The 22,874-nt window shown below is 40.0% G+C and overlaps 2 protein-coding genes across 2 annotated transcripts in view; one reads left to right on the top strand and one right to left on the bottom strand.

Annotated features, from left to right (window-relative positions):
* nhsl2 (NHS-like 2) overlaps nucleotides 1-22,874 on the bottom strand; it is a 131,646-nt gene that overhangs the window by 97,065 nt on the left and 11,707 nt on the right. The gene's annotated exons all lie outside the window — the stretch shown is intronic.
* Nucleotides 12-3,246, top strand: LOC122819952 (E3 ubiquitin-protein ligase TRIM39-like). Its single transcript, XM_044097042.1, has 2 exons — nucleotides 12-93; nucleotides 1,121-3,246. The coding sequence occupies exon 2, from the start codon at nucleotides 1,130-1,132 to the stop codon at nucleotides 3,170-3,172; it is 2,043 nt and encodes a 680-aa protein (XP_043952977.1). The 5' UTR covers nucleotides 12-93; nucleotides 1,121-1,129; the 3' UTR covers nucleotides 3,173-3,246.

The following is a 22,874-nucleotide window of genomic DNA, read 5'->3' as shown; positions in this document are numbered from 1 at the left end:
AGAAAAATAAGAAGGAAAGCTGTGCTCCTCACAGTCAGAAAGACACAAAAACTCATTGGAGACTTCATTAAAGGTTCCCTCTGCAGCACACAGGTGAGTCTCTCACACACATAAAACCGGACAACTTTAAAGTGGATTATTTGGTATTCCGATGTCAAAGCGAACGAGAAATAGAGCTCTGGAAAAAATGAAGACACACTGAAGTGAATCCCATAGAACACCTTCTTGTTATTCCACCAAATGTTGACTTCTGAACTCTTCCTGAGTTAAAACATCTATATTGTTGTTTCTAAAGTAACATGAACTTGTTTTCTTTGCATCTTTTTCGTTGTTTTGACCATTTCTCATTTTCTGCAAATAAATACAAAGTTTCTGCTAGGAATTTTGGAGACATGTTGTCAGTAGTTCACAGAATAAAAGAACAAAGTTCATTTTAGTCAATCAGTAAAACCAGAGAAACTGATCATCTTAGGTGCTCTCTTGATTTTTTTTTCCTGAGCTGAATATTGAGATAAAACCCAATCCTGTTGAATTCAATACAAAAATATTACCTTCTAAAAAAATTAAAGCAACAGTTAAATGTGTTCCAGACTATTGCTGTACTGTTCTCCAATTCTGGCTGCCGTACCCCGTGGCAGAAGTAGCACCGGTGTCACATGGGCTGCCTTTAGCAGTACTCAGAAACATGGGAATTAATTATTTGCCTAAAAGTCAAATGTATGCAATCTGCACCTGCTTGTCCAAACTGTTGTCGAGGGAACAAACATTTGGTAGCAGGAGACATCGTGTCGAATGTTCTCATTTCATCAAATAGTGTTTCACATTGGAGCTTAGAAAATTTTAGTATACTCATCTTTTATGTTAACTCATTTATCTCTATTGCTATTTGCTATTAATGACTTTTCGGACCAATCAAAATCATTGATACTAATGGACATCGACGGGGCTCCTGCATCCTGATGTGCTGATATCTTGTACTGATCTGACTGATTAGTTAGTTTGTTTTCATTTTTGAAATCAGGGAAAAAAAGATGAGAAATTGACTGACTAAATTATTTTATGGTTAATAGCTGTTAGACAAATAGTTCATTAAGCACATGTCCCTCTGATTTGTTGCCAGTGAGCCAACATGGCCGCCAGCCGTCTGCTACCTGAGGACCAGCTCCGGTGCCAAATCTGCAAGAACATCTTTACTTTTCCTGTCACGCTGCCCTGTGGCGACAACTTGTGCAAAACGTGCATCCTAAGAGAATGGGGTCAGAGTGTCCACTGTCAGTGTCCGATATGCGAAGAGGTATTTGATGAACGCCCTCAGCTTCAACCCAATCAAGTCCTCTCTAAGATGGCAAATTGCCTCAAAAAGTCCAAAGCAAAGGAGCTCTGCACCATCAACAAAAGTGAGACAGACAGCAGCCCTTATACGAGCGACACTTCGGCGCACGACAGTAGCAACAGCATTCATGAAAGCAATTTCCACAGCAAACTTAACAACATCCTCAGCAGATCCAACGGCAATATCAGCAGCGGCTTCCCCAGAAGGAATACTTGGAGTAACAACAGTAGCAACGTCAACATTGCAACACCTAAACCCAGAAAAGGCTACACCACCACCAACAGAGAAATGAATTTTCACAGTAAACTTAGCAGCACCCTCAGCAGATCCAGCAGCATCATCGAGAGCAACACCTCTAGAAGCAACAATGCGACGAGCAGCAGTAGCAATAGCAACATAAGCTTGGCTGCCACCAACACCACGAGCGGTCTCAGCCTTGCTGTTGATGAAAACAATTTCAACAGTACTCGGTCGCAACAAAGGGTTGCCACATTAGGAGACATATCCTGCGATGAATGCACGGGACTGAAACTGAAGGCAGTCAAGTCCTGCTTGGTGTGTCTTGCATCTTACTGCGAAACACACCTGAAGCCTCACTTGATCACTAAAGGCCTGAAGAAGCACCAGCTGGTAGAGCCTGTGGAGAACCTAGAGGCCAGGATGTGCTCATACCACAACAAACCGCTGGAGCTGTTCTGCAGGACAGACCAGACATTCACCTGCCTGCTCTGCACCCTCCTAGATCACAAGGAGCACGACTACCTTCCTCTGAGTGAAGAGGCTGGACAAAAGAGATTTGTGCTAAGAGGGACAGAGGAAACGTTGAACCGGATGATTCAAGAGAGACGAGGAAAGATGCAGGATCTCAGGCACAGGACAAGGCTGAACCAAGAAGCTGCAGACAGTAAGGCGGCAGTCGGTCTTCAGGTCTTCACAGATCTGAAACAAATCCTTGAAAATGGTTCAGATGAACTTCTCAGGAATATAGAAATAAGGCAAGTCACGGCAGAGAGGCTAACTGAAAGACTTATAGCAGAGCTGGGGCAGGAAGTGAAGGTACTGATGCAGAGTAGCGTCGATGTGCAAGAGCTCTCATCGTCTGATGATCACGTTCATATTTTGAGAAGTTTTTCAACCGTCAATAACATCCCAGCCATGAAGGACTGGTCAGACGTCAGTGTCCAAATCCCTCTATATGAAGAGATGGTAAGGAAAGCAGTAGTGGAAGCTGTGGATCAGTTGCAGGCTACCTTCGAGAAAGAAAAGTGTAAGCTGAAGGAGGCAGAGCTAAAGAGAGTGCAGAAGTTCAAAGTAAATATAACTCTGGATCCACAGACGGCAGATCCATGGCTCATCGTATCTGACGACGGCAAACAAGTCCGTCTGGGTGATTTTAAGAAATTTGTTCCAGATTTGCCAAAGAGGTTTAATCCAGGAGGGGGAGTCGTGGCACAACAGAATTTCGGTTTCGGGAGGTTCTACTTCGAGGTTCAGGTGATGGACATGATGAAGTATGATTTCGGAGTGGTCTACGAGTCGATCAATAGGAAGAAAAAAGTCACAAACAGTCACGAGAGCGGCCACTGGATACTGAGTCTAAGGAAGGAGAATGAATACAAAGCACGGGCCAGCCATGAAATCCCTCTCAGTCTTACCCAACGTCCTCAGAGAATCGGGCTGTTTGTCGACTACGACGAGGGTTTAGTCTCGTTTTACGACGTCGACATCGCAGAACTCATCTTTTCTTTCAATGACTGCAGCTTCACTGAGAGACTTTATCCATTCTTTAATCCAGGTCATGGTTCAAGGAACTCCGCCTCACTGAAAATAGGACAGTAGCTGTGATTGAATCACGGAGTTATTTTTGCTATGTTCTACATTTGAACTCTTCTCGACTTTACAGATTCTGTCCAAATACGGAATATGATTTTAGTCTGATTTGAATACTTTTTTTATTTTTTTATTTAAAGTTAATGTAAATGAATACATAAAAAAAGCTTATGGATTTATAGATTCCACATTTAAAAAAATAAATTATTTTAAAACACTTAATATATTAAAAAACCCAGAAACTAAAATATTCTTAATGAACAGTGTAACTAGTCGGTCTGTGCTGATTCCTATTAAGATTAATTGTTACTTTATTGTTGGGTTCTGGCAACAAGTCCTTACAGTTAAAGTTTAGAATTAAAAATAAAGACATTTCTGAGACCCAATTTTCTAAGTGTGATGAATTTCATTTTTTCTCTTCATTTTAAGTAAATTACCAGTCAGGGTGCAACAACGTCACAGTGCACAAGAACCTGCACAATATTATATATATTTGTATAAAGAACAAAAGTGAGACGATGACAGAGAAGATAGGATTTATTTATAAGCCCGCAGAAAATTGTGACTGGCTAACTGCTAGCCGCTAACACCGCTAAAGTTAGCATGTGCTCGCAATTTCAAATCCACCTAAACTTGACGCAAAAGTACCCACTGGAGGAATTCCCTGGAGAACGTCTGTTTCTATAAGAGACTATTTCAGATTGTTCAACACTTACTATGCTTTTAAATCACCATCAAAGTTGATGGGGAGACGGATGAAGCTAAATACTTGGTAACACAGGGAGAAAAAAACCTACCAGCAAGAAAACGACCCTAAAAATACAACCAGAGCCACAAGATCAAAGTGCATTCATGCGTCAGGCAACGTCCAGACCTAAATTTATTTGAGAATATGTGTCAAGACAGGAAGTTTTACAATTGTAGATGAGCTGCATGCAGTTTTTTGACAACACTGGAGCTAATCTGCACTGAAGAATGATTCCCTGCTTGACAGCTAATTCTCTAAAAAATTACGGTAAGCCATGTCTCGCTTTTCAGGTGCACTCGTAGACGTTATGTATTTATGGAAAAAAAATAATAAAACACTGCAACACTGAAAAAACACAAAATGTTACCAATTGTTTTTGATCTAGTTTCTAGTGCAAATGTCTCAGGGCACTTGAAAACTAGCTGGAAAGAAAAAGGAGCTTGTTTTAAGTCACTATTGATGAAAAAGCCAGCAGATGATTTCACTCGTAAAATTGGAGAAATGTCTTGTTATAAGTGAAACAATCTGCCAGAGAGTTTTCATCAATATTAAGGAATTATTGACTTAAATCTTTTTTTTTACATTTTGTTTTTTGCAGTGCACCTCGTGACTCACTTATTTTATTTTTTTTTAAATGTTCGGACGCATTTTAAGCGCCATTTAAAGAATAGATTTCAGGAGAAGAACCTGCGTAAAATCAACCTAAGGGACAAATGTGAACCTCAACAATAACAAACTTCCAAAACAGAACCGTTGAATTTCATTTTGGTAGAAACTCAAAACGCTTTAAAAAGTTACCGAAAACAAACTGCACACACAAGAAGCGACAGCTGCACCGCAGGCGGACAGGACTATAAAAGGAGGTTTGTGTGAATCATGAGTCTGTCGACTCTGTTCTGGTTGGAGTCGATTCACCAGTGACCTCAGCTGATAAACGAACGCACTGCAGGGGAACAAACCAGCTCTGCATGGGGTTGACGTTTGTCACGCTGGTACAAAGCAGACTCTGTTTCAGTTTGGCTTGGCTCATCTCTATGAAACGGATCTGTTTTTTATTTGTTTTCTCTTGCACGCAACACATTTTTGCTCATTTATTATTAAGCGGTTTTTACTTTCCTCTCACTTCACGGCACTTTATTAGTTTTATTATCCGCTCAGTTTAACCGCTTCTGGTTTTCGTCTCTTTCCCCAGCCCGCTCCCCGCCCCCCATTTTCCCAACTTGCTGTCACACTCTGAGCTTTAAAAGCGGCATCGTTTCTTTTATTTGATTCTATTTTGGAATTTTATTTCCCTTCGTAGTTTCCTCTCCCGCTGGGAGCCCCTCATAATTCCCCCCACTTCCCACTCCCTGTAAGCTGCAGCCAACTCCCTGCATCTTCATTATCTCATCCTCCTTGCAAACACTTTAGCTGCCCGGAGGATGAACATACACACTTTCTCTCTCACACACACACACACACATATGCAAGAAAACGCCATCTAAACACACACACACACACACACGCGCGCAGTAAATTATCTCAGTCTCACACACACTTACACTACAGGAATTTTTTCTATTTTTTCTTTTATTACACTCACATAACCCTGACTCTGAGCGTGCCGAGGGCTTCCAAAGCTCCATCCCTCAGTGGATAATGAAGCCAGGGAGAGCAGCCACACTGTAATCCCTAGAAGGAGTGGAAAGAAGGAAGGAGGAGACAGACTCCTCGTATTCCTCCATTGATTCGTCTCCTCAGATTCTCTGAAGTCGCTCGAAAGACCTGAGGACCTTCGCTTTAGAAATAATACGACTGTGAAACGTCAGAGTTCGACCCGTCAGCCTGGTGTCACATTCAACAACTCGGTCATCAAGTCCTTTCCTGGAGGGGGGAGATTTATCAGTTCGAATAGGGGACGATGTGTGGCTGATGCCTTCATACTGCGCCCTCTTCGGACGCACAAGTGGCAATCAGCGGGCGGTGCAGCATTCGTCCCATTCACTGCGAGAAATAAAGGTTTTGATTTGTCGCAAAATATGTCATTTTAAGACAGTAAAACAGCTACAGACTCACTGAAAGTGAAGGGAGCCAAACTGTGGGACCTGTGCAACCCCGTTTACTGTTGATCACATGATGACAAGAGAGGGAAGACAAGAAAACATGGAAAATTACACGGAACGCTACAAGGCCGAAGCTCCAAAGCCTTCAAGCTGCAGCTCCGAGGAGGAGCTGCAGCTTGAAGGCGGGGCTAGGCCCACCCAGGCGTTCTGGACAGCTGAATGGTTGCCATGGAGATGAAAGGATTCTTCAAGCATGCATGAAAGAATCAAGGCAACACTCCACGTATGTTTTTAATGAGAGAAGAACATTATAAGATGGTGTAAAGCTCAGAAAATTGGTTTTACACAATAAATGATCATTGGCAATATTGATGTCAATACTTGGTTCAACCATCTTTTCCCAATTCTATTCTCCTGTGAGGGATCACAAGTTGGACCGTGCCTCTCTACACTGCCCCAGACATTATTCTCCAATAAACTCCGGCAGATTTTTTTATGTAAAATCTCCTCACATATTATCAATTTCAAATTCTCTGAATGCATTCAGAGAAGAAAGAAATAAGCCCACAGCATCACAGATCCTCCACCAGAACCTAACAGTTAGAATAACATGCTCCTTCTGTGTATTCAACAATTGTTTCACACCAAAAATCAATGCTTTTCATGATCACCAATTCCTTACTGTTGGGATTCATTTGGGAAATGAAAATAATCATTCAACAATGGATACCTGTCCAATCAGGAATGAAAACAAATACTCTGAGGAAACTGAGGATAACCGCCACTGTATATGACGACAACCCAGTTTTTATGGCCACGCCAGGAGTTTCCTATATGATCCCCCCCTTTCAAATGTTCTAGAAATGAACAAAAACAGCTGGTATTCTCCAGAAACAAATACTTGGATTGAAAAACAGATCTTAAATCAACAGTTATTAGCTACTGTGAATGAGACTTTGCATCTCGCCTTGTCTGTTCTGTCCAAATCAAAGGTTTGAAGCATTTGTTTTCTACACATGAATGTACACAAATCTCCCAGTACAGAACAAGAAATACCTCTGAATCTGAAATCAGTCACGTTATTAAAGAAGTGTCCCACACAAAGACAGGAACTCCACCTGCGTTCGGCATTTACCAAACATGATATATACAGTATGCACAATCTGTGGTGGCAGCAGAGGAAGAAACTGCCTGGTCTGAAATAACACTTACGCTCTAATGCCTCCTGGTGGACAGAAAAAGGTTTGACCTCTTGATCCAGTTGGGAGTGAAAAATGCCTGAATCCTCAGAGAGATGGTACTAAAGTGTTAATCTGAAAAACATTCCTGAAGTGACATATTCTGATCATTGCCCATGCGTCTTTTGTTTGCAAAGAAATTTCCATCTGTCGGCTTCTAAACTCTTACTTCTGTTATTTGATCACAAATATGAAGACATTTTTGAGAAACATTTTATCTAACATAAGAAATCTTTTGCTCATTCAGCCTGAGATGGAGGGCGCAGAAATCATTTTTTAAGAAAAGCTGAAAGCTGTGACCAATATCCGCCATTTCTTTTCCTCTTCGAAGCGAAACATAACGGTGGGCAAACTGGACAGTGACTGGGCCGCATATCAAAAGCTCACTTCCTGTATCTAACGCTCCACTTCCTGAGTCGATGTAATCAGAAGCTCTGCTAAAATCTCCGGCCGTACGCCCTGCACCATAAAAACGCCCACATGTTCTCTGATCCTCACAGATTCTGCTAAAGTACTTTGTAAAATTTACCTTTCACTGTTCTATGGCCTTTGAGTACTTCCTTTAACTTTATAGCAATGATTTAGAATAAATAGAGGCATAATTAAATACCGGAGGCATGTACCTTTTTTAACATGCTGAAGCTGAATTCATATGTTTCTCTGTTACATTATTTTATTTTACTCTTAATGGGTGTACAGTGGAAAAAGGAAGGAAAAAGAGGATGAGATGAGAGGAAAACGGGAACAACAGAAGTAAAAGACTCTTTGAAGTGTTTCCTAATTAAATAGATCGATTTAAACTCTAATCTACTCATTCTGGATTTCATTAATTCTGTGTCTTTTTGACCCCAAAGCATTTTAAACGAGCGATGAAGTGTGTGCTGCCCTCTTCTGGTCACTAGGTGTTTCTCTCTCGCTCTTTCTCTCCCATGGTCTTTTTTGCATTTTGGACCATTTTCAGAGGTGAACTCTGCCTGAAATAAGACTGACCTTTGACCTGGGCCCTCTTTAAATCAACACTCAACACAAATAAGTTCAACATGGTTGTTAATACTCTGTAGGGCGACATATTTTTGTTATTTTTTTCATTTTATTCTACTATTTCTTCTTCTTTTATCTTGTTACATTCATTGTGTCTTATATGTTTTGCCATATTCCACCAATTGTAAGATACTTTGGTTAACCTGGTGGGTTTAAAAGACGATTACATTTATTATTATTATTATTATTATTATTAAGCTTTGTGACAAAATAAGGACAAATTTCAAAGAGTTTGAACAATTGTTTGAAATCAGGCAAAACTTATTTGGTTAGGTTTTGAAAAACATGATGGCAAGGTTTAGCAACCTACAAAAATAAAATGTTTCTGGTCTTTTCTATTGGATAAAATACTTTCTTGGTGAGAAATTTAATTTAAGCTACAATGATAAACCCATATATCACAGGTTTAGGGTTCTAAACCCGGGATATATGCAGATTCCAGTGTTTCCTCTTTATGAAATCATGGTTTGAATTCAAATAACAGAGCAACACATGCCCCATAAAGGCTTACATAAGTACATTCAGCTATGCAGCATGATTGATATTTAGTGCAACCTTGTAATTGCAACCAGTCTGACCACCTTAACACCCCCATCAATCTCACTGATGATCTACGATGATTACATGAGACCAATCATCCCCCGGTTACCGTCCTGGAGAGCAGCCATCACACAGGGAGGATAAAGAGATGACATGAAGTGATGGAGAGAGGACGAGAGGAGCTAAATGAGACAAGGAGAGGCAGATGTTGGGTCTGCCAAAGAGAGACAAATAAATAATAAAGAATGGAGAGGAATAGATTCAGAATGAGGAGCACAGTGGAAAGACCGAAAGAAGATAAGGAGCACTGAGTGAAATGACTGCAGTGAGGAAGCTTTCCAAGGAGATTCGTAGGTAAAATGAAGTATTTTATAAGATCAGGGTGAGAGATGTCATACAGAGAGAGAAAAAAAAAAGTTAATACTGCAAAAAATATATATCTTTTTGACAAGAATACATTACCCAAAGTACACGTTTTGCACGTTTTTTTGTACTTCCATTTGGGTTCCACCTGCTTCTTAAAGCAAAATGAAAACACTTTAAAAAAAGCTGTTTTTTGGAAAAAATTTGTGTTTTTTGGTGTCTGGTTTCAAAAAACCTCACAATCGTTGAGTCACATTCAACGGGCACGGCGCCTTTCCTGAGCAACTGCATTCGCTGTACAATGGCTGCTGGAAAAGACAGGTGGTTTGTTGTTATCATCCAGGAACCACTTGCTACAGTCTTTTTGGTTGTGCAGGAGGCCCTACTTCTGCTTTTCAAAGTGGTGCGGTTGCATAGTTGCCCATCTGTTTGCAGGTATTTTCAAGTGTGCGTGTAAAACATCGAGTTTGGATTTAAAGTGATAAGACGCTCCAAAACAGCTCATTCTGGAAGGAGCTCAGAACTGAGCAGACTGCAATCTCATTATCCAAGAGTGATTTTGTACAAGAAATGTAATGAGCATGATTTGTATTTAGACATATCCTATCCTGTTCAAGAATGCATAAAAGGTTGCCTTTAAATCTGAGGTATGGATATCAGCATTTAATGAAACTTTACTGGGGATTTTTGGATTCAGTCCATACTTTACCAGTTGTTTTTACACCTAATTTTGTATTATTTTGGTAAAAATGTTTCTCAACAGCAATATTTGTGTTGCTATTGTTGCTGTATCACAGTAGCCATGTCGTCCCCTAACAAAGTAATAAATAGTTTTTCTTATCATAATCTTTACTGTTTCCACAATAGCACCACAAAATATCGCGATAAAATCTTAAGTCCATATCGCCCACCCCTATTTGGTTAGTCAAAAAATGGTCTATAGATAGATGGCATCACGTTAGGCAAGAAAATGTTTATTTTTTTATTTAAAGAGAAATTGAACTATTTGTTTATGTTTTTACGTATTTCTGTGATTGTAAACAAAAAAAGGAAGAGAGTTTAAGTGGTTCAATTAAAATTATGCATGTTTTTTATTTGATTAATTGTCAGAATAATTGATTGCTAAAATAATCGCTAGTTGCCGCTCTATCTGAGATGTCTCTGAGTTTGTTTGTTTTTTATCAACTTCCCACTGTAACAGGAATGCTTGTTAAACGTTGAGAAGGTTATAGCTGACCAAAGTCCATCACTTTTCTCAAACTCTCCTCTCCCCTCTGAGCTTTGTGACCGAGCATCGCCCCAATGCCCTTCCCGCGACCTCCGTACGAAGACGCTACACTTCCTGCACCTACGACAGGCGCCGCCAGCAAACACTAAGCAGCTGTACTATGTTATTTCCAGACACGTCTGACCTGACTCAGCGCACAAATCCTCGTATTTCCCAGACAAAGACGCTCCCTCACCAGCTCCAAGTGCAGCTGGACGACCGAGGACGGAGAGCGAGCGGGAGAGGCGCGTTAAATCATCGTCTGCATGTGAAACAGACTGGCACTCGGATCAAAAAACCTGGAGCTGGAAGGGGGCGCGCGGAGACAGCGGCAGCCCTGTGCGCGCCGGGGAGGAGCACGTGAGGCCGACTACAAAACGCAAAGAGTCGGTCCGGACGGAGAGAAGGGAGGGAGGGATGGAGATGAAGAGAAGGACGGAGAAGAGCGGCTCAGAACCACCTGAACCCAATAGATCAGGGCAGAATCAGTGAAATACTGTTTCAAAAACCACAAACTTTTGAAACCCGCTGCTTTGTAATTACTTATAGTCTTCCACTGACACATGTGCAGTCGTCTTTGCAAGAACCGCGCCAACGTCGAAGAAACAATTAAAATCAGTGTTCTTCCTCTGCCTACATCCCCCAGAATGCTGCACGGTTCTTGATCGGATTCAGTAAAATGATCTAATATTCTACCAGACGTGTTATCTATTGATATTGATCACCTGTCTTTTGGTATCTCTGCCAATTTGATATTTGTCTTCTTATTTTTTTCACTAAACTTCATTTTATTTCCATTTGATCATTTATCTACCTGTGATGTTGTGAAGCACTTTGGTCAGATGAGGCTGTTGTAAATGTGCTGTATAAATAAACTTTAATTTGACTTGACTGTCTGTCTTAATGTATATCGTTATTGATTTATTGACAGCAACAATAAATTGGTTCTAGTAAAACCATGTAAAAAAAAGAAAAGAAAAAAAAAGCAGAAGCTGAGCTTACTTGTTAATAAAGAGAGCCTGTTGTCGATGAAAAATAATAATAAAAGTGGAAATCAAACACTATTCCAACACCTGCCTTGTTGCTGGTCAGACCAAAATATTAGCTGTTGCATTTCTAATCAAAGGAATCAGGATGAAACAAATATGAGTAATCCTCCCATGAGTCCTTTGAGTTTTGGCCAGGAACTGAAATCTGTCAGTGTGTTCTTTCTTCGTGAATACAGCAACAACACATCAGCTAAAGTCTGAGCAGAAGGGGAATAAAAAACATGGAGTGATACCATCAAATCAGTGTGCTTTCACGTTGCACAATGACTTTCAGTTCATCAACACCTCTTGACGGGAAGCACCTGTGCAAACGCAGAGCCGAACAGCAGCAGAGCTTTACGCGCCCTGACCTTGAGCGACCTTCAGCGGCACGGCTGGAGCAGGGGACTGCGGCGTCTGAGCGCATCAACATTAAAAACCAAGCCGTTGGGCGTCATTGTGGGCCAGCAATGCCGGCACAGAGATGAAATAACTTCTGGACCGGCAGCCTTCCACGAACCTGTCCTAGTCAGAACCGCAAGAGTGGATCTGCACCAGACACATCAGGCTTGTTCTGATGCCTCAGAGTGACTGCATGTAAAGAGAGGCTTGCTGCATCATGATGAGAGCGTTGCTTTGTTCTACAGCAGGAGAGTCATTTGGTTTTTGGGTCGTATCGAGATCAGGAGTGTCCTCAAACGACCTGAATGTGTTGATAAAATTACCAACTGGCAAACCGATACAATAGCAATAATCAGCTGTTTCTGCACTGTAGTTCTTAAGGTGAAATTTAAAATTCCACATTTATGTAATTTGGTGGTCGTGGTGGGCGATAAAGACTGAAAGTTTTAATCGCATCAACAGTTTTAACGATAAAAGTGGCGATAAGAACCTTCGACTACTTCCTTCTTAGGAAACTGTATGACTGTGACTGCGTGTTACAGAAATTACGGCCCCACAAAAACAAGAACTGCTCTTGGAAAAGCAAAATACGCTTCTTTAGGACACCAGTCACAAACAGAACTGTGATTTACGTCACAGAACTGCACACTGTTACCCTATTTTTCAAATCAATTGGTATTTATTGATGCCGTCATTGAACAAAAAGTGGAGTAAACAGTAAAACTATCAATCCTGACAATACGGACAATTTTGGGTGGTTTTAAGCATCTTTAGTTGGAATTTAAAGATTAACAACTATGAATCAATATTTGTATCAAAAATGATAAACGATGCGATAAATTCCAATATTTGGCAGTATGCAGATTGATAAAATACTACTCAAGCAAACACCTGGCACGTGTTATCTACAGCAAGACAAACTGACACACGTTCCTTCTTTATTATAAATAACTTTTTTTTTTTGCTGTTATAATCAATCTGATAGATTAGCTGCAATAACGGCCTTACCTGTCGATTTCCTGTTTTAAAAAAAAGCAATTGCTCACTACAGTTAAAAATTTCCGTGTTAGAACTGTAAACCTGTGGGATTCTTACAAAAGATTAATATTTCTTGATGGCTATCGGACAACTTTATACCTCTATCTTCAGATATATTTCTGACGGCTAAAGAAGACTTGATTTTGGATTTCTTGCTGAAGGTAAACATCTGGTCCAATTTTATATATAAATGTCTGACCTAGCTTCTTTTTTTCCCGTAACTCATTATCTGCCTTTCCACCGCTCCCTGCTCCCCGTCTGCCGTTTAACCTCCTCTGGTTGCGGATCACTGATCGCTTCTTGCTAACAAGACAAAAAAACAAAAACAAATCAAGTCGTCACTAGAGAGCGACAGCACGGGATGAAACTGAGAAAACGCTCCTGGTGGAAGGGAAATTGAATTTGGTCTGACCTGTCCACCCGAACATGCGGAAACTGTAAACACGATCCACAGAAACCTATCTGCAGAGACAAACACACACACACACACACACATTGTTCAGCTGTGTTGGAGCCAACCTAAACATCTTAGATAAGAGACGTGTTTTCAGCTGATCTTCTCTAGGAAACCCTTTTAAACGCTTGCAACACAGAGACTAGTTTTTGATTATCATAGTAGATGAAGTATCAAATGTGTCCCCACAGTATAATGCAGCAATCATCATGTTTTAATGAGAGGATGGTCTGACAAAGTCATTAAAAACCTCTAGAGACTTGTTAGATAAAACTCCTCATATAAACCACGGTTGTCCAGAAACCTTTGATGTTAATGAAAAAAATGTACTTTGGAAGGAAATGGTGGCTTAAAATTGGTCTGCAGTTTGAGGCAACAATTGGGTCAAGGTTTCCTCATTTCATGAGAGACTGAACAGCCAGAGGCGGTTGGCCCATAGGGGGCGCCACAGTCTCAGATGTGGATTTGGTGGTAGGAAAGCCAAACATGTATGGTTGCTAGGAAAAAAACATAAATATCTGTCCAACTACCATTGTTGGAGCGCTGGAAATTTCACCCCTTTACAGAATATGTGAAGGAGTGATATGGTGATAAAACTGAAGTGGAATCTGGGAAGGTTTTCCAATGCACTTTTGAAAAACACGCAAATTTTGATTCGGCGGAAAAAATCACCTCATCACAGTGTAAAAACGTTCGATGAAAAGGCGTGTGTTTATCTGAAGCTGACGTGTTTCCATTAGGGAAATTTTACTTCACTATTACAATTTGTGCAATTTTAGTCAATGGAAATGCAGCTAATGGCTGGAGGAAATGGAAAAAACTATCTCGTTTCAGATTTGTGGGGCATAAAAAACTGAAAGTTGCTTCTCTAAGTTTGGATTTGATTCTGGGGAATCAGAGTAGACCAGAACCAGGAGACCCGAACGTTGCTTCATTATCTCTGGGTTCCGTCTATGAAGGTCATCTTCAAGTGATAAATAGGTGGGACTTCTGTTCAATCTTTTTAAATGACCCTCTGGCTGTTCTCTAAGGGAAAATTATTAGAGCATGGTGACTTAAACGCGATTTAAAAACAAATGAAAGTGTAGTTCAAACATCTGGCAAGTTTCTTTTCATGTTTCCGTCGTCTGCAGCAAATCCCATTATCTCTCCCTTTCTTCTCTGACTAGGGGCTTTTTAACTTATTCAAGACTGGGTAGATTTTTATGTTTGTGTCAAAACTTGGTGGAAAAATCCCGTCCGAGCCCACACTAATTGGAGTTTTTGTGTAATTCAATACACGCAAGCGTAAGCTTCCCAGAACGTTCAGAAGCAGCCCTCTTCTTGTTGTCACATCAGAGGAGCGAAGTGACTAAGAGAGCGGGGGGAAGAACCCTCGAAAGAAAGGCTGATTACACCGAGATCGTCTTGGATTTCTACCAACATGAAAAGTGGCACACTAACCAAGATTTCTTGAAGAAAAGGAACTCGGCAAGCTAAGAAAGCATGGGGGTGAATTTCAAAGTAATGTTCAACGCAGCAGATTCTCGGCAAATGACTCACACACAGCTTTAGTTTTTTTCAAGGCACTGCCACCCAACCAACACCAACAGAATAATAACTCAACGCTGGAAGAGCCTCCATCAAGGTGGCCACAAAACACAAACATTAAAGCTAGCAGCATTTTTTTTTGAGCAAGGCCAACTTTAAAAAGGCTGAACACACTTAAGAATTAACTACCTAAATATTTTCCACGTTGCGAAACCCAATTAAGGGATTACAAGACATTTCTAAACTTTTGAAGCAATGGCTTAATTTCCTTTGTTAGCATTGCAGCCTAGCTAGCTGCTACCTGATCATTTCAGAAGACCCTTACAGCTAACGACGCGTCGACATTTAACAAGCATGGACAGTATGGCGTTCTTCGCTGCCGCTTGCGTACAGTTGTTAGCACTAGTTGCTACTCTTCAGCCATTTTCGGCTTCCTTTTAAAAAGTTGTGCAGGTTATTTTTGTCTTCAGGAAGCAAGTCTGCATTTCATCCAAAAAATAATAATACCTGGAACAAATGGACATAAGCTCGATTTTTCAGCCTCAACCAAAACTTATATATAGACGTGAATGTGGATATTTTTCAGCTTCAAAGTTTCACTCATCCATTTTTAACTATTTTACCACCAGCAACAGCAAAAAACCACAGAAGACACAAATAGGAAATATCCCAAAAATGTTTTCAACGTGAAAAGTCTAGCAAAGCAAACTTAAGTTAAAAAATTTGTTCTATTTTTGGATAATGTCAACAACTTTTTAACAATGATTTATTGTGATACTGACACATTTTTAATGAGTCAAGGGTGGCATGAAGCTGTGTTTGAGAAGTTGTTGGCACGTCCAAATCCGTGGCTTAAGTATGTTATTAAATTTTGTTTATTGATCTTCGTCTAAATTATTGTGGGAATAGCAAAGCGATTTGTTTGCTAGAGAGATTAAATCATAAATCTTCATAAATGGCCTTCTTACACCCTTTGAGATCTTTGGATCAGTGTAACTAACTTCATTTGTACTTCTAGCCAAACTTAATTTTAGCATTAACGGCTAATATTCAAGCAAATTTATATTCACAGCCAAATTTAAAAAAAACCAAAAACGTTTTAATGTGTTTTAATCATAGTTCAGTGTCTGTTTCACTGGCTCAATAACAACTAAATATGGAACTAAGTGACGATAATAACTGCTAGCATTTGTTTGCAACTTGGAATGATACAAACATCCATAAAGCCCTGCAAGCACAGCATGCTTCCACCTCCATCCAGACTTCCTAGCAACGGCATTTTTAGGACACACACACACACACACACGCACGTGCGCCAACACAAACGGGTACATTTCTAACTTTTGGGCTCAATGAAATGTCAGCCTGCGAGACGCCGGCTCCAATCAGACAGACAAAAGATTCGACAGATGGAGAGCTGACGATTAAAGCTCGTCTCCTTCTGTTTTCCTCCCAGAGATTGTTTAGGAAACTTCCTCATAGCAGCTTTTTGTTTTTACATTGTAAACGGAGCAGGAACAGCCTGAGGGCCATGTCCATCTCTGCTAAGTGGTCAAGTTATACAACATTAGCGTCTTTTAAACAAAACTGACTGACATGAAACAATAGTTTGTCCCCATAACAAAAAATAAAATCCACAGAAATCACAGCAAATGAATATGACCGGTTGGAAATATTGGTTTGGCTAGCTACTTGTTTTTTTGTTGTTTTTTATCAGGTGTTAAACTGCTATCCTGGTGATTTTGCTCCATTTCATGCCCAATTTTTTCAGGTGCACTAATTGTGGGATGGGGTCAAACCATGTGGAACAAACCATGTGTCAACTTGGGACTACTTTGACAACTGACAACAAAACTTAACTTTCCATGTCCTACTCATGTCTTCTGTAAGCAAATGTGGTTTTATGATCCCAGTAAACAACATTTATAGTCAGGTGGTCAGTAGGAATCTCATAGGTTCCTTAAGGGGAAACTAGACGATTCCTGTTTGTTATGCTTATTTGCAAAATTAACCTGTATCCTCTTCCAGGCCTATTTATCACAGCTTCAGTTGTTTTAAACTACAATTAGCAAAAGTATATGGGGAGCTAGCTATCACATTACCTATGAAGATCAGCACAAACCCTGTTTTAGTTGAATGGCATGTTCTTTGACTAAAAGAAGTTTGACTAAAAGAATTGGTTTCCTCTGTAATGTCAAATCTATGCTGCAAGGAAATTTCACAGACTACTATTTAAAAGTTCCAACTTAACTCCAAACAAATCGTAAATCAAAAAAGGTGAAGTACGAGGAACTAAGCAAGTAAAATCAGCAATGTAAGTTTTAAAAAATATCAATGAACTGATTACAGTCATGAAAAAAATTTGAAAATTTGTACACGATGCATTAAAAAAAGATATTTAAAATGGAAAAGAGAACGAAAACCAGATGTAACGGCTGAGTTTGGAGAGAGTCTCTTATTAGACGTCATGCATTTGCACCATTTAATTCCAATCTCTCAAGCAGAATAAGCACATGCAGGTCTGTATCAAACCACAGCAGGATTCCTGTTGGTGCTTTGTGGTTTATGGTTTGTGTAATGTGTCCACATAGATTTGTTCCTGCTGCCCCCAAAAGAGCGTTATAGGAAATGAGTCAAGTGTTGTCCTGTAAAAACATCTGTGACTTGGCTCCTCACGCCAAACATTCAGTATTGCAAGTCGGCTTTTTTTCCCCCGGCAAAAGCAGTGAGATATATCTTTGTTTTAGAGGAAATAGGTGGTTAACCAAACTATTTCCTGATGCCACTATCTATGGCAAATCAGGGTGTTTATATCTTATTTTGTGTCTGTTAGATAATAAAAAAAATCCCTCTTGATCATCCATGTCTGCCAAATGTCACATAACATCTGACAAATAGCGACATGTTCCTGTCAGGAAAAGCTTCAAAACCAATAAAATAATACATTTTACTTGGTTTTCAAAATCTCCAGCGTTATATTACATTATATTACAGCGTTATATACTACATTCAGTGTAGAATGGTCAGTTTTGATCATTCTAAATCTTTTGGATTTTCATTTAGCAATAATCAGATCTGATGCGTATTCTTTATAATCTGTGAAACATACCCTATTAGGGGAAAATAACATTTTATGGATTCAGAGAAAAATAATCAGCTGTCCCAGATGTGAGCGGCCCGTTGACGGTTATTCCAAAATATCTAACGCTAACGTGGTGTTCACACTGAAGCGTTTGTTTTCTATTTGACCGATCAAAAACAAAATTAACCTCCCAAGTTTTAAAAATGGCTACTGTTTCCAGCGAGTCCTGCACTAGCTCCTACTGGAAATGACAACTTTCTCTCTGACTCATTGGCGAATTGGGTTCTTAGCGCTAGCTAGCTAGTCAGCTAGCCCGAGCTAGTCAGCTAGCTAGCTTTGGCGGAAAAATGCCAAACACTTTATCACTCCACTCCATTTGTGAACATGTTTTCTCATTGTCTGAAAACATACTCTGGAAATAAGTACACTATTATGTGCTAACTGTAGCTAGCGCCACAAGATTTGATTCAAAACCAGATAAAACTGCCAAAAATGAGCCCAACTATGATCAATTTCCTCACACACATTTGCAAACATATAAAAACATAATATTCTTTGCTCTATTGTTAGTTCCTGAACAGTTCACAATATTCTTTTCAATCAGTGGTAGTTTATGCACTCTGAAGCACAGAAATATCCGCACATGTTCAGAGTTCAAACTAATAACTCTTGACTGAACACTCAAGTCAAGCCTCTGTCAAAAACAATGACCTACAGCCATGCTCCATCAAGATGAGTCATCTTTGGACTTGGACCATTATTGTTCTTTATATGAAAGCAGATGTGAGAAGAGCAAAACCAGGAAAAATAAACGTACAAATACAGCAGTTACTTGGTGAAAGGGGGGAAGCAACATTAGCTTTCAGCTCAAACTCAATGACACAAAGCACTCCTTTTATTTCTCTTAAAAACAGCTTAAAGTTTGCATACAACAGTACGTAGGCTAGGAGGACTAACCTAATGCAAAATTTGGATAAGCCAAATTTACTACCAATGTATGGCTGTTTTTTTTGTCTGGTCAAAGTTAGTAAAACAAAAGAAACAAAAAAAAAAAAAGGAAAAAGTGGTTTCCTGTCACAAAGAAGCCAAGATGCACTCATGTTTCAAATTTCATTAAAGAAGTAACTTCGAAACTGCAACCAACAGAAACGACAGACAGAAGAGCAGAAATAAAAGTGAGCCTGAAGGGGAAAATAATAAAAAATTAAAAATGTTAGCAGATCAGCAGTGATCAGCACCAACCGGAAGAAGTAACTTCAGCTTCCATGTAAATGTGAAATTGTATCACAGAACAGGTTATGCTTAATGCAGCTGCAGAGTGAGAGTGTGACATGGCAGAGTGCCTGTTTCACACAGGGCCACAGTGAACACAAAAAGCAGGTAGAGGGCATGCAGCAGCAGCAGCACGGTAAAATGCAGACATGCTGCATTAATAAGCTCTGTTTCATTAAAGGTAATAACAGAGCATAGAGTTGGGTAATAAATTATGACGTGGAAACAATGAAAACCTCCATGTGCTCATACAACGACCAGGCATGCAGGGAGACCGGCTGTCTGACTCATTCACATTCATGCACAGAGTCTCGCCTGATTTAAGGTTTGGTCAACAAAAACCCTGATTCAGGATCTGTTGTCATGGTGACAAATGATCAACATATTCATAAAAATATAGGTGTCTCCCTTTAGTGCATATTTGCATAATAGCATTAAGTAGAAATAGACAAAGAGGAAGTTTTAGTTTATTTTTGAGCCGATGAGTTGTGGGTATTTCAAACTACAACTTTGTCAACTTCCTGCAACGTTCCATGAACGGAGTGGAGGGCTGTACTTGGAGGCTCTGACTCCAAAAACCGCCCCAACCAAGTCGAAACTCCTGATTGTGAGAAAAGAAAAAAAACATACAAGACACGTGAAAAATCTGTTTTAAAATGTTTAATTTCCATCGGACCTATCCTCTCGTTCTCTCACAAGCATAAACTCCGGATCAACGGGACATTCTTTACATTTATTTGAACCACAGGATAATCCTGCTGTCACATTCCTTTAAACAATCTCAGGTTCAAGTGCAAACAAACCGGAATAAAGGAAAAATATTCTTGCCAACTTGCCCCGGTTTTTGTGAGGAAAGAGTAGAAGCTGTCTGACGGGATGTTTTATTATTGACCATGCATGAGTTCATGCACGCCTTGGGGACGTTTCACATTGGAAATTGATGATTTGCGGACATTTTCGATAATACACTCATTTTGTGCTTCCAGGGAATGAGCTTAGGTGGCTCCAATAAATCATATCCGCCAGTAGGTGTTATTTTAGTTTGACCGGGGGACATAATTCGTCATTGTTAGGTTTCAACCTCCCAAATGGGGATCAGAACCGCAGTCAGTAAGACTCGCAGAGGATGTAAAGTGTTATTAATGTTTACCTCCATAACTCATCAAAACCCTTTACTACTGAGAGAAATGACAAGCAGTACTTGGACTATACGTACAAGGGTTCAAAAGAGGAGAAGGAAGGAATCGAATTTTAACGTTTGGGTAGAAAATGGGAGTATGAATCATTGAGAGAACAAACTGATCTGGAGTCTGTCAAACGTGAGAAATTAGCAAGTTTGAAAAGATCAAACTTAGGGGCGTGCTGTGGTGGCGTAGGGAAAGCGCGACCCACATTTGGAGGCCTTGAGTCCTCAATGCGGCCGTTGCGGACTCGATTCCTGGACCCGGCCGACATTTGCCGCATGTCTTCCCCCCTCTCCTTTCCTGTCAGCCTACTGTCATATAGGGGACACTAGAGCCCACAAAAAGACCCCCTGCAGGGGGTGGGGGGAGGTCCAATCTAAGACTTTTTAAGACCCCAATGTAAGGAATTTAAGACCTATACCTCCACAAAAATGTACAAACGCAATTCAGCCAACTGGTGATAAATTTGCACTTACCCATGATAGTCACTGATATTTGCGAATATTAGCAAAAAAGCTTGCCGATGAACTACTAACTAGCTGCTAATATACCCTTGCTAGATACCCAAGGTAGCTTGGTTAGCAAGCTACCCTTGCTAGCAAGTATAACAAGGGCTGCTAGGGTTGCTAATAAACCCTCACTACATAACAAAGGTACGCAGTGGAGATGTCTGAATGCGACTCAAACTTCAGTCTGAAAGAAAAGTTCCACAAGAAAAAAAAACTTAACTATGAGATTAAACAGTTCTGTAAAAATAAAATTTAAGACCTGTGATTAACATGCTAAAGGTCAACTTACTTTTGAAAATTAATTTTAAGGTACATGAATTTAAGACTTTTTAAGGATGCCTGCAAAGGTCTTAACCTGACACACACACGGCAAAAACAGATATTTATCCTTCCAAAGCAGAAATCCTCTCTTTGTTACCTTCACCAAACACAAAAGCATTGTCAGCTAAAATGGAAATAGCTTTGGAAACTAGACAGACTTCAGCAAAAAGCACAACAACTCCATGTGTTTGCAAACACACACACACGCACACCATTATTCACAGCTTGATCAAACCATAGAGGGTTGTTGCCGCCAGATAGAAGGAGGCATGGACACGGACACACACACACACACACACACACACACACACCGAACCCGTCAGGGAGTCCCGACCATGTGTTCAGTGTCAGAACTGTGTGTTCTGCAGCTCTCCACCGTCTAAAGCTCAGCGTCCTCTCCACAACACGGTGCCAGTAAATAGTTCTGTGACAGCGGCGGACAAAGGAAAGCCTTTTCTCTGCTCCCGGCCTCGGATCAGCACCCACTCTGGACGACGTTGCTCCACAAGTCTTCCCCCTGGAAATCTGAAAAACTTTATTTTGACAGCTGGAGCTCAAGCTGGGGGTGGCTCCTGCTGAGCGCCGAGAACATGCAAACGTCCACTAACATAAGTTTATGATCATAAGCTGGAGAACCAAACCGGTTCTCCAAACTGGCTTCAACGCTTGTTCTCTTACTGTACTTCACAATTTGTTCTTTTATTACAGCAGATGGTGAGGAATTATTACTGCTCTGATATCCCAAGACGTGGATCCTGATGTGTCCAACTATAATACATTGATTTCTATGTGTTTTTGTTTCAGGTGATGTGGCCTTATTCTGTATTAAAACACTGTAGACTAAATAAAACTGCATTTAAAACATTTTACCAAAACTGCAACAAAAATGGATTTATATTTGGCAGAAAATTAAGGTAAGTTATGAATTTATGTATTAATTTATGAAATCTGTCATTTGCCACCAGACAAATTTGTAAACTGCTGACTGAAACCAATCATAAATATTTGTGAAAACAGCACAAGTCACAACTGTGACACCTTTTAGTCAAACTGTTCACATTTTCCATATTTTAGATGTCTGTTTTTGTTATATTTGCGCCGCTTCCTTCCTTGGTCGTTGAGAACGAGGTCTTGATCTCAATGTGTTTTCATCTAGTTAAAACAAGTTTTATTAAAACTAAAAAAAACAATAAAGTAAAAAGTAAAACTAATGAGGTTCATATAGAAAGCAAGCAGAACACTTACTATTAAAAAAAGCAACTAGTAAGGTAAAAATCCTGACACCAAGTGGCACAAATGCCAAACTGCACTCAATTTCACATATTTTACACATTTCTGTGGTTTTCGAAATGGCCTTCATTTTCAGCAAACATTTTTGTTGAGTTCACGGTTTTGTACATGTGAGAGCAGATTTTAAAAATGAAAACAAACAGAAACTAGTAAAAAAAACACACCTAAAAACTGTTACTTATTTTTTATTAAATTCCTTTCTTTACATCCTGACAGCGTTTTGTAACATGACTTTAAATTAGGATGAGAAGATCACCTTGTTTTCGACTTGTTCCGCATCCAAGTTCTCATAAAAATACACTTCAGTGCCTCACTAGAGTAAGATGTGCTCCACTTCTTTGTTGTTCCCGTGAGCGAGTGAA

This window comes from Gambusia affinis, linkage group LG18, assembly GCF_019740435.1.
Source record: "Gambusia affinis linkage group LG18, SWU_Gaff_1.0, whole genome shotgun sequence".
Lineage (NCBI taxonomy): Eukaryota > Metazoa > Chordata > Actinopteri > Cyprinodontiformes > Poeciliidae > Gambusia > Gambusia affinis.
Note: the sequence above shows the minus strand (reverse complement) of the source record. Positions and strands in the feature narration are given on the sequence as shown.

Excerpts from the sequence above, each read along its gene's own strand:
- LOC122819952 (XM_044097042.1), top strand. The coding sequence starts at position 1,130 with ATGGCCGCCAGCCGTCTGCTACCTGAGGACCAGCTCCGGTGCCAAATC.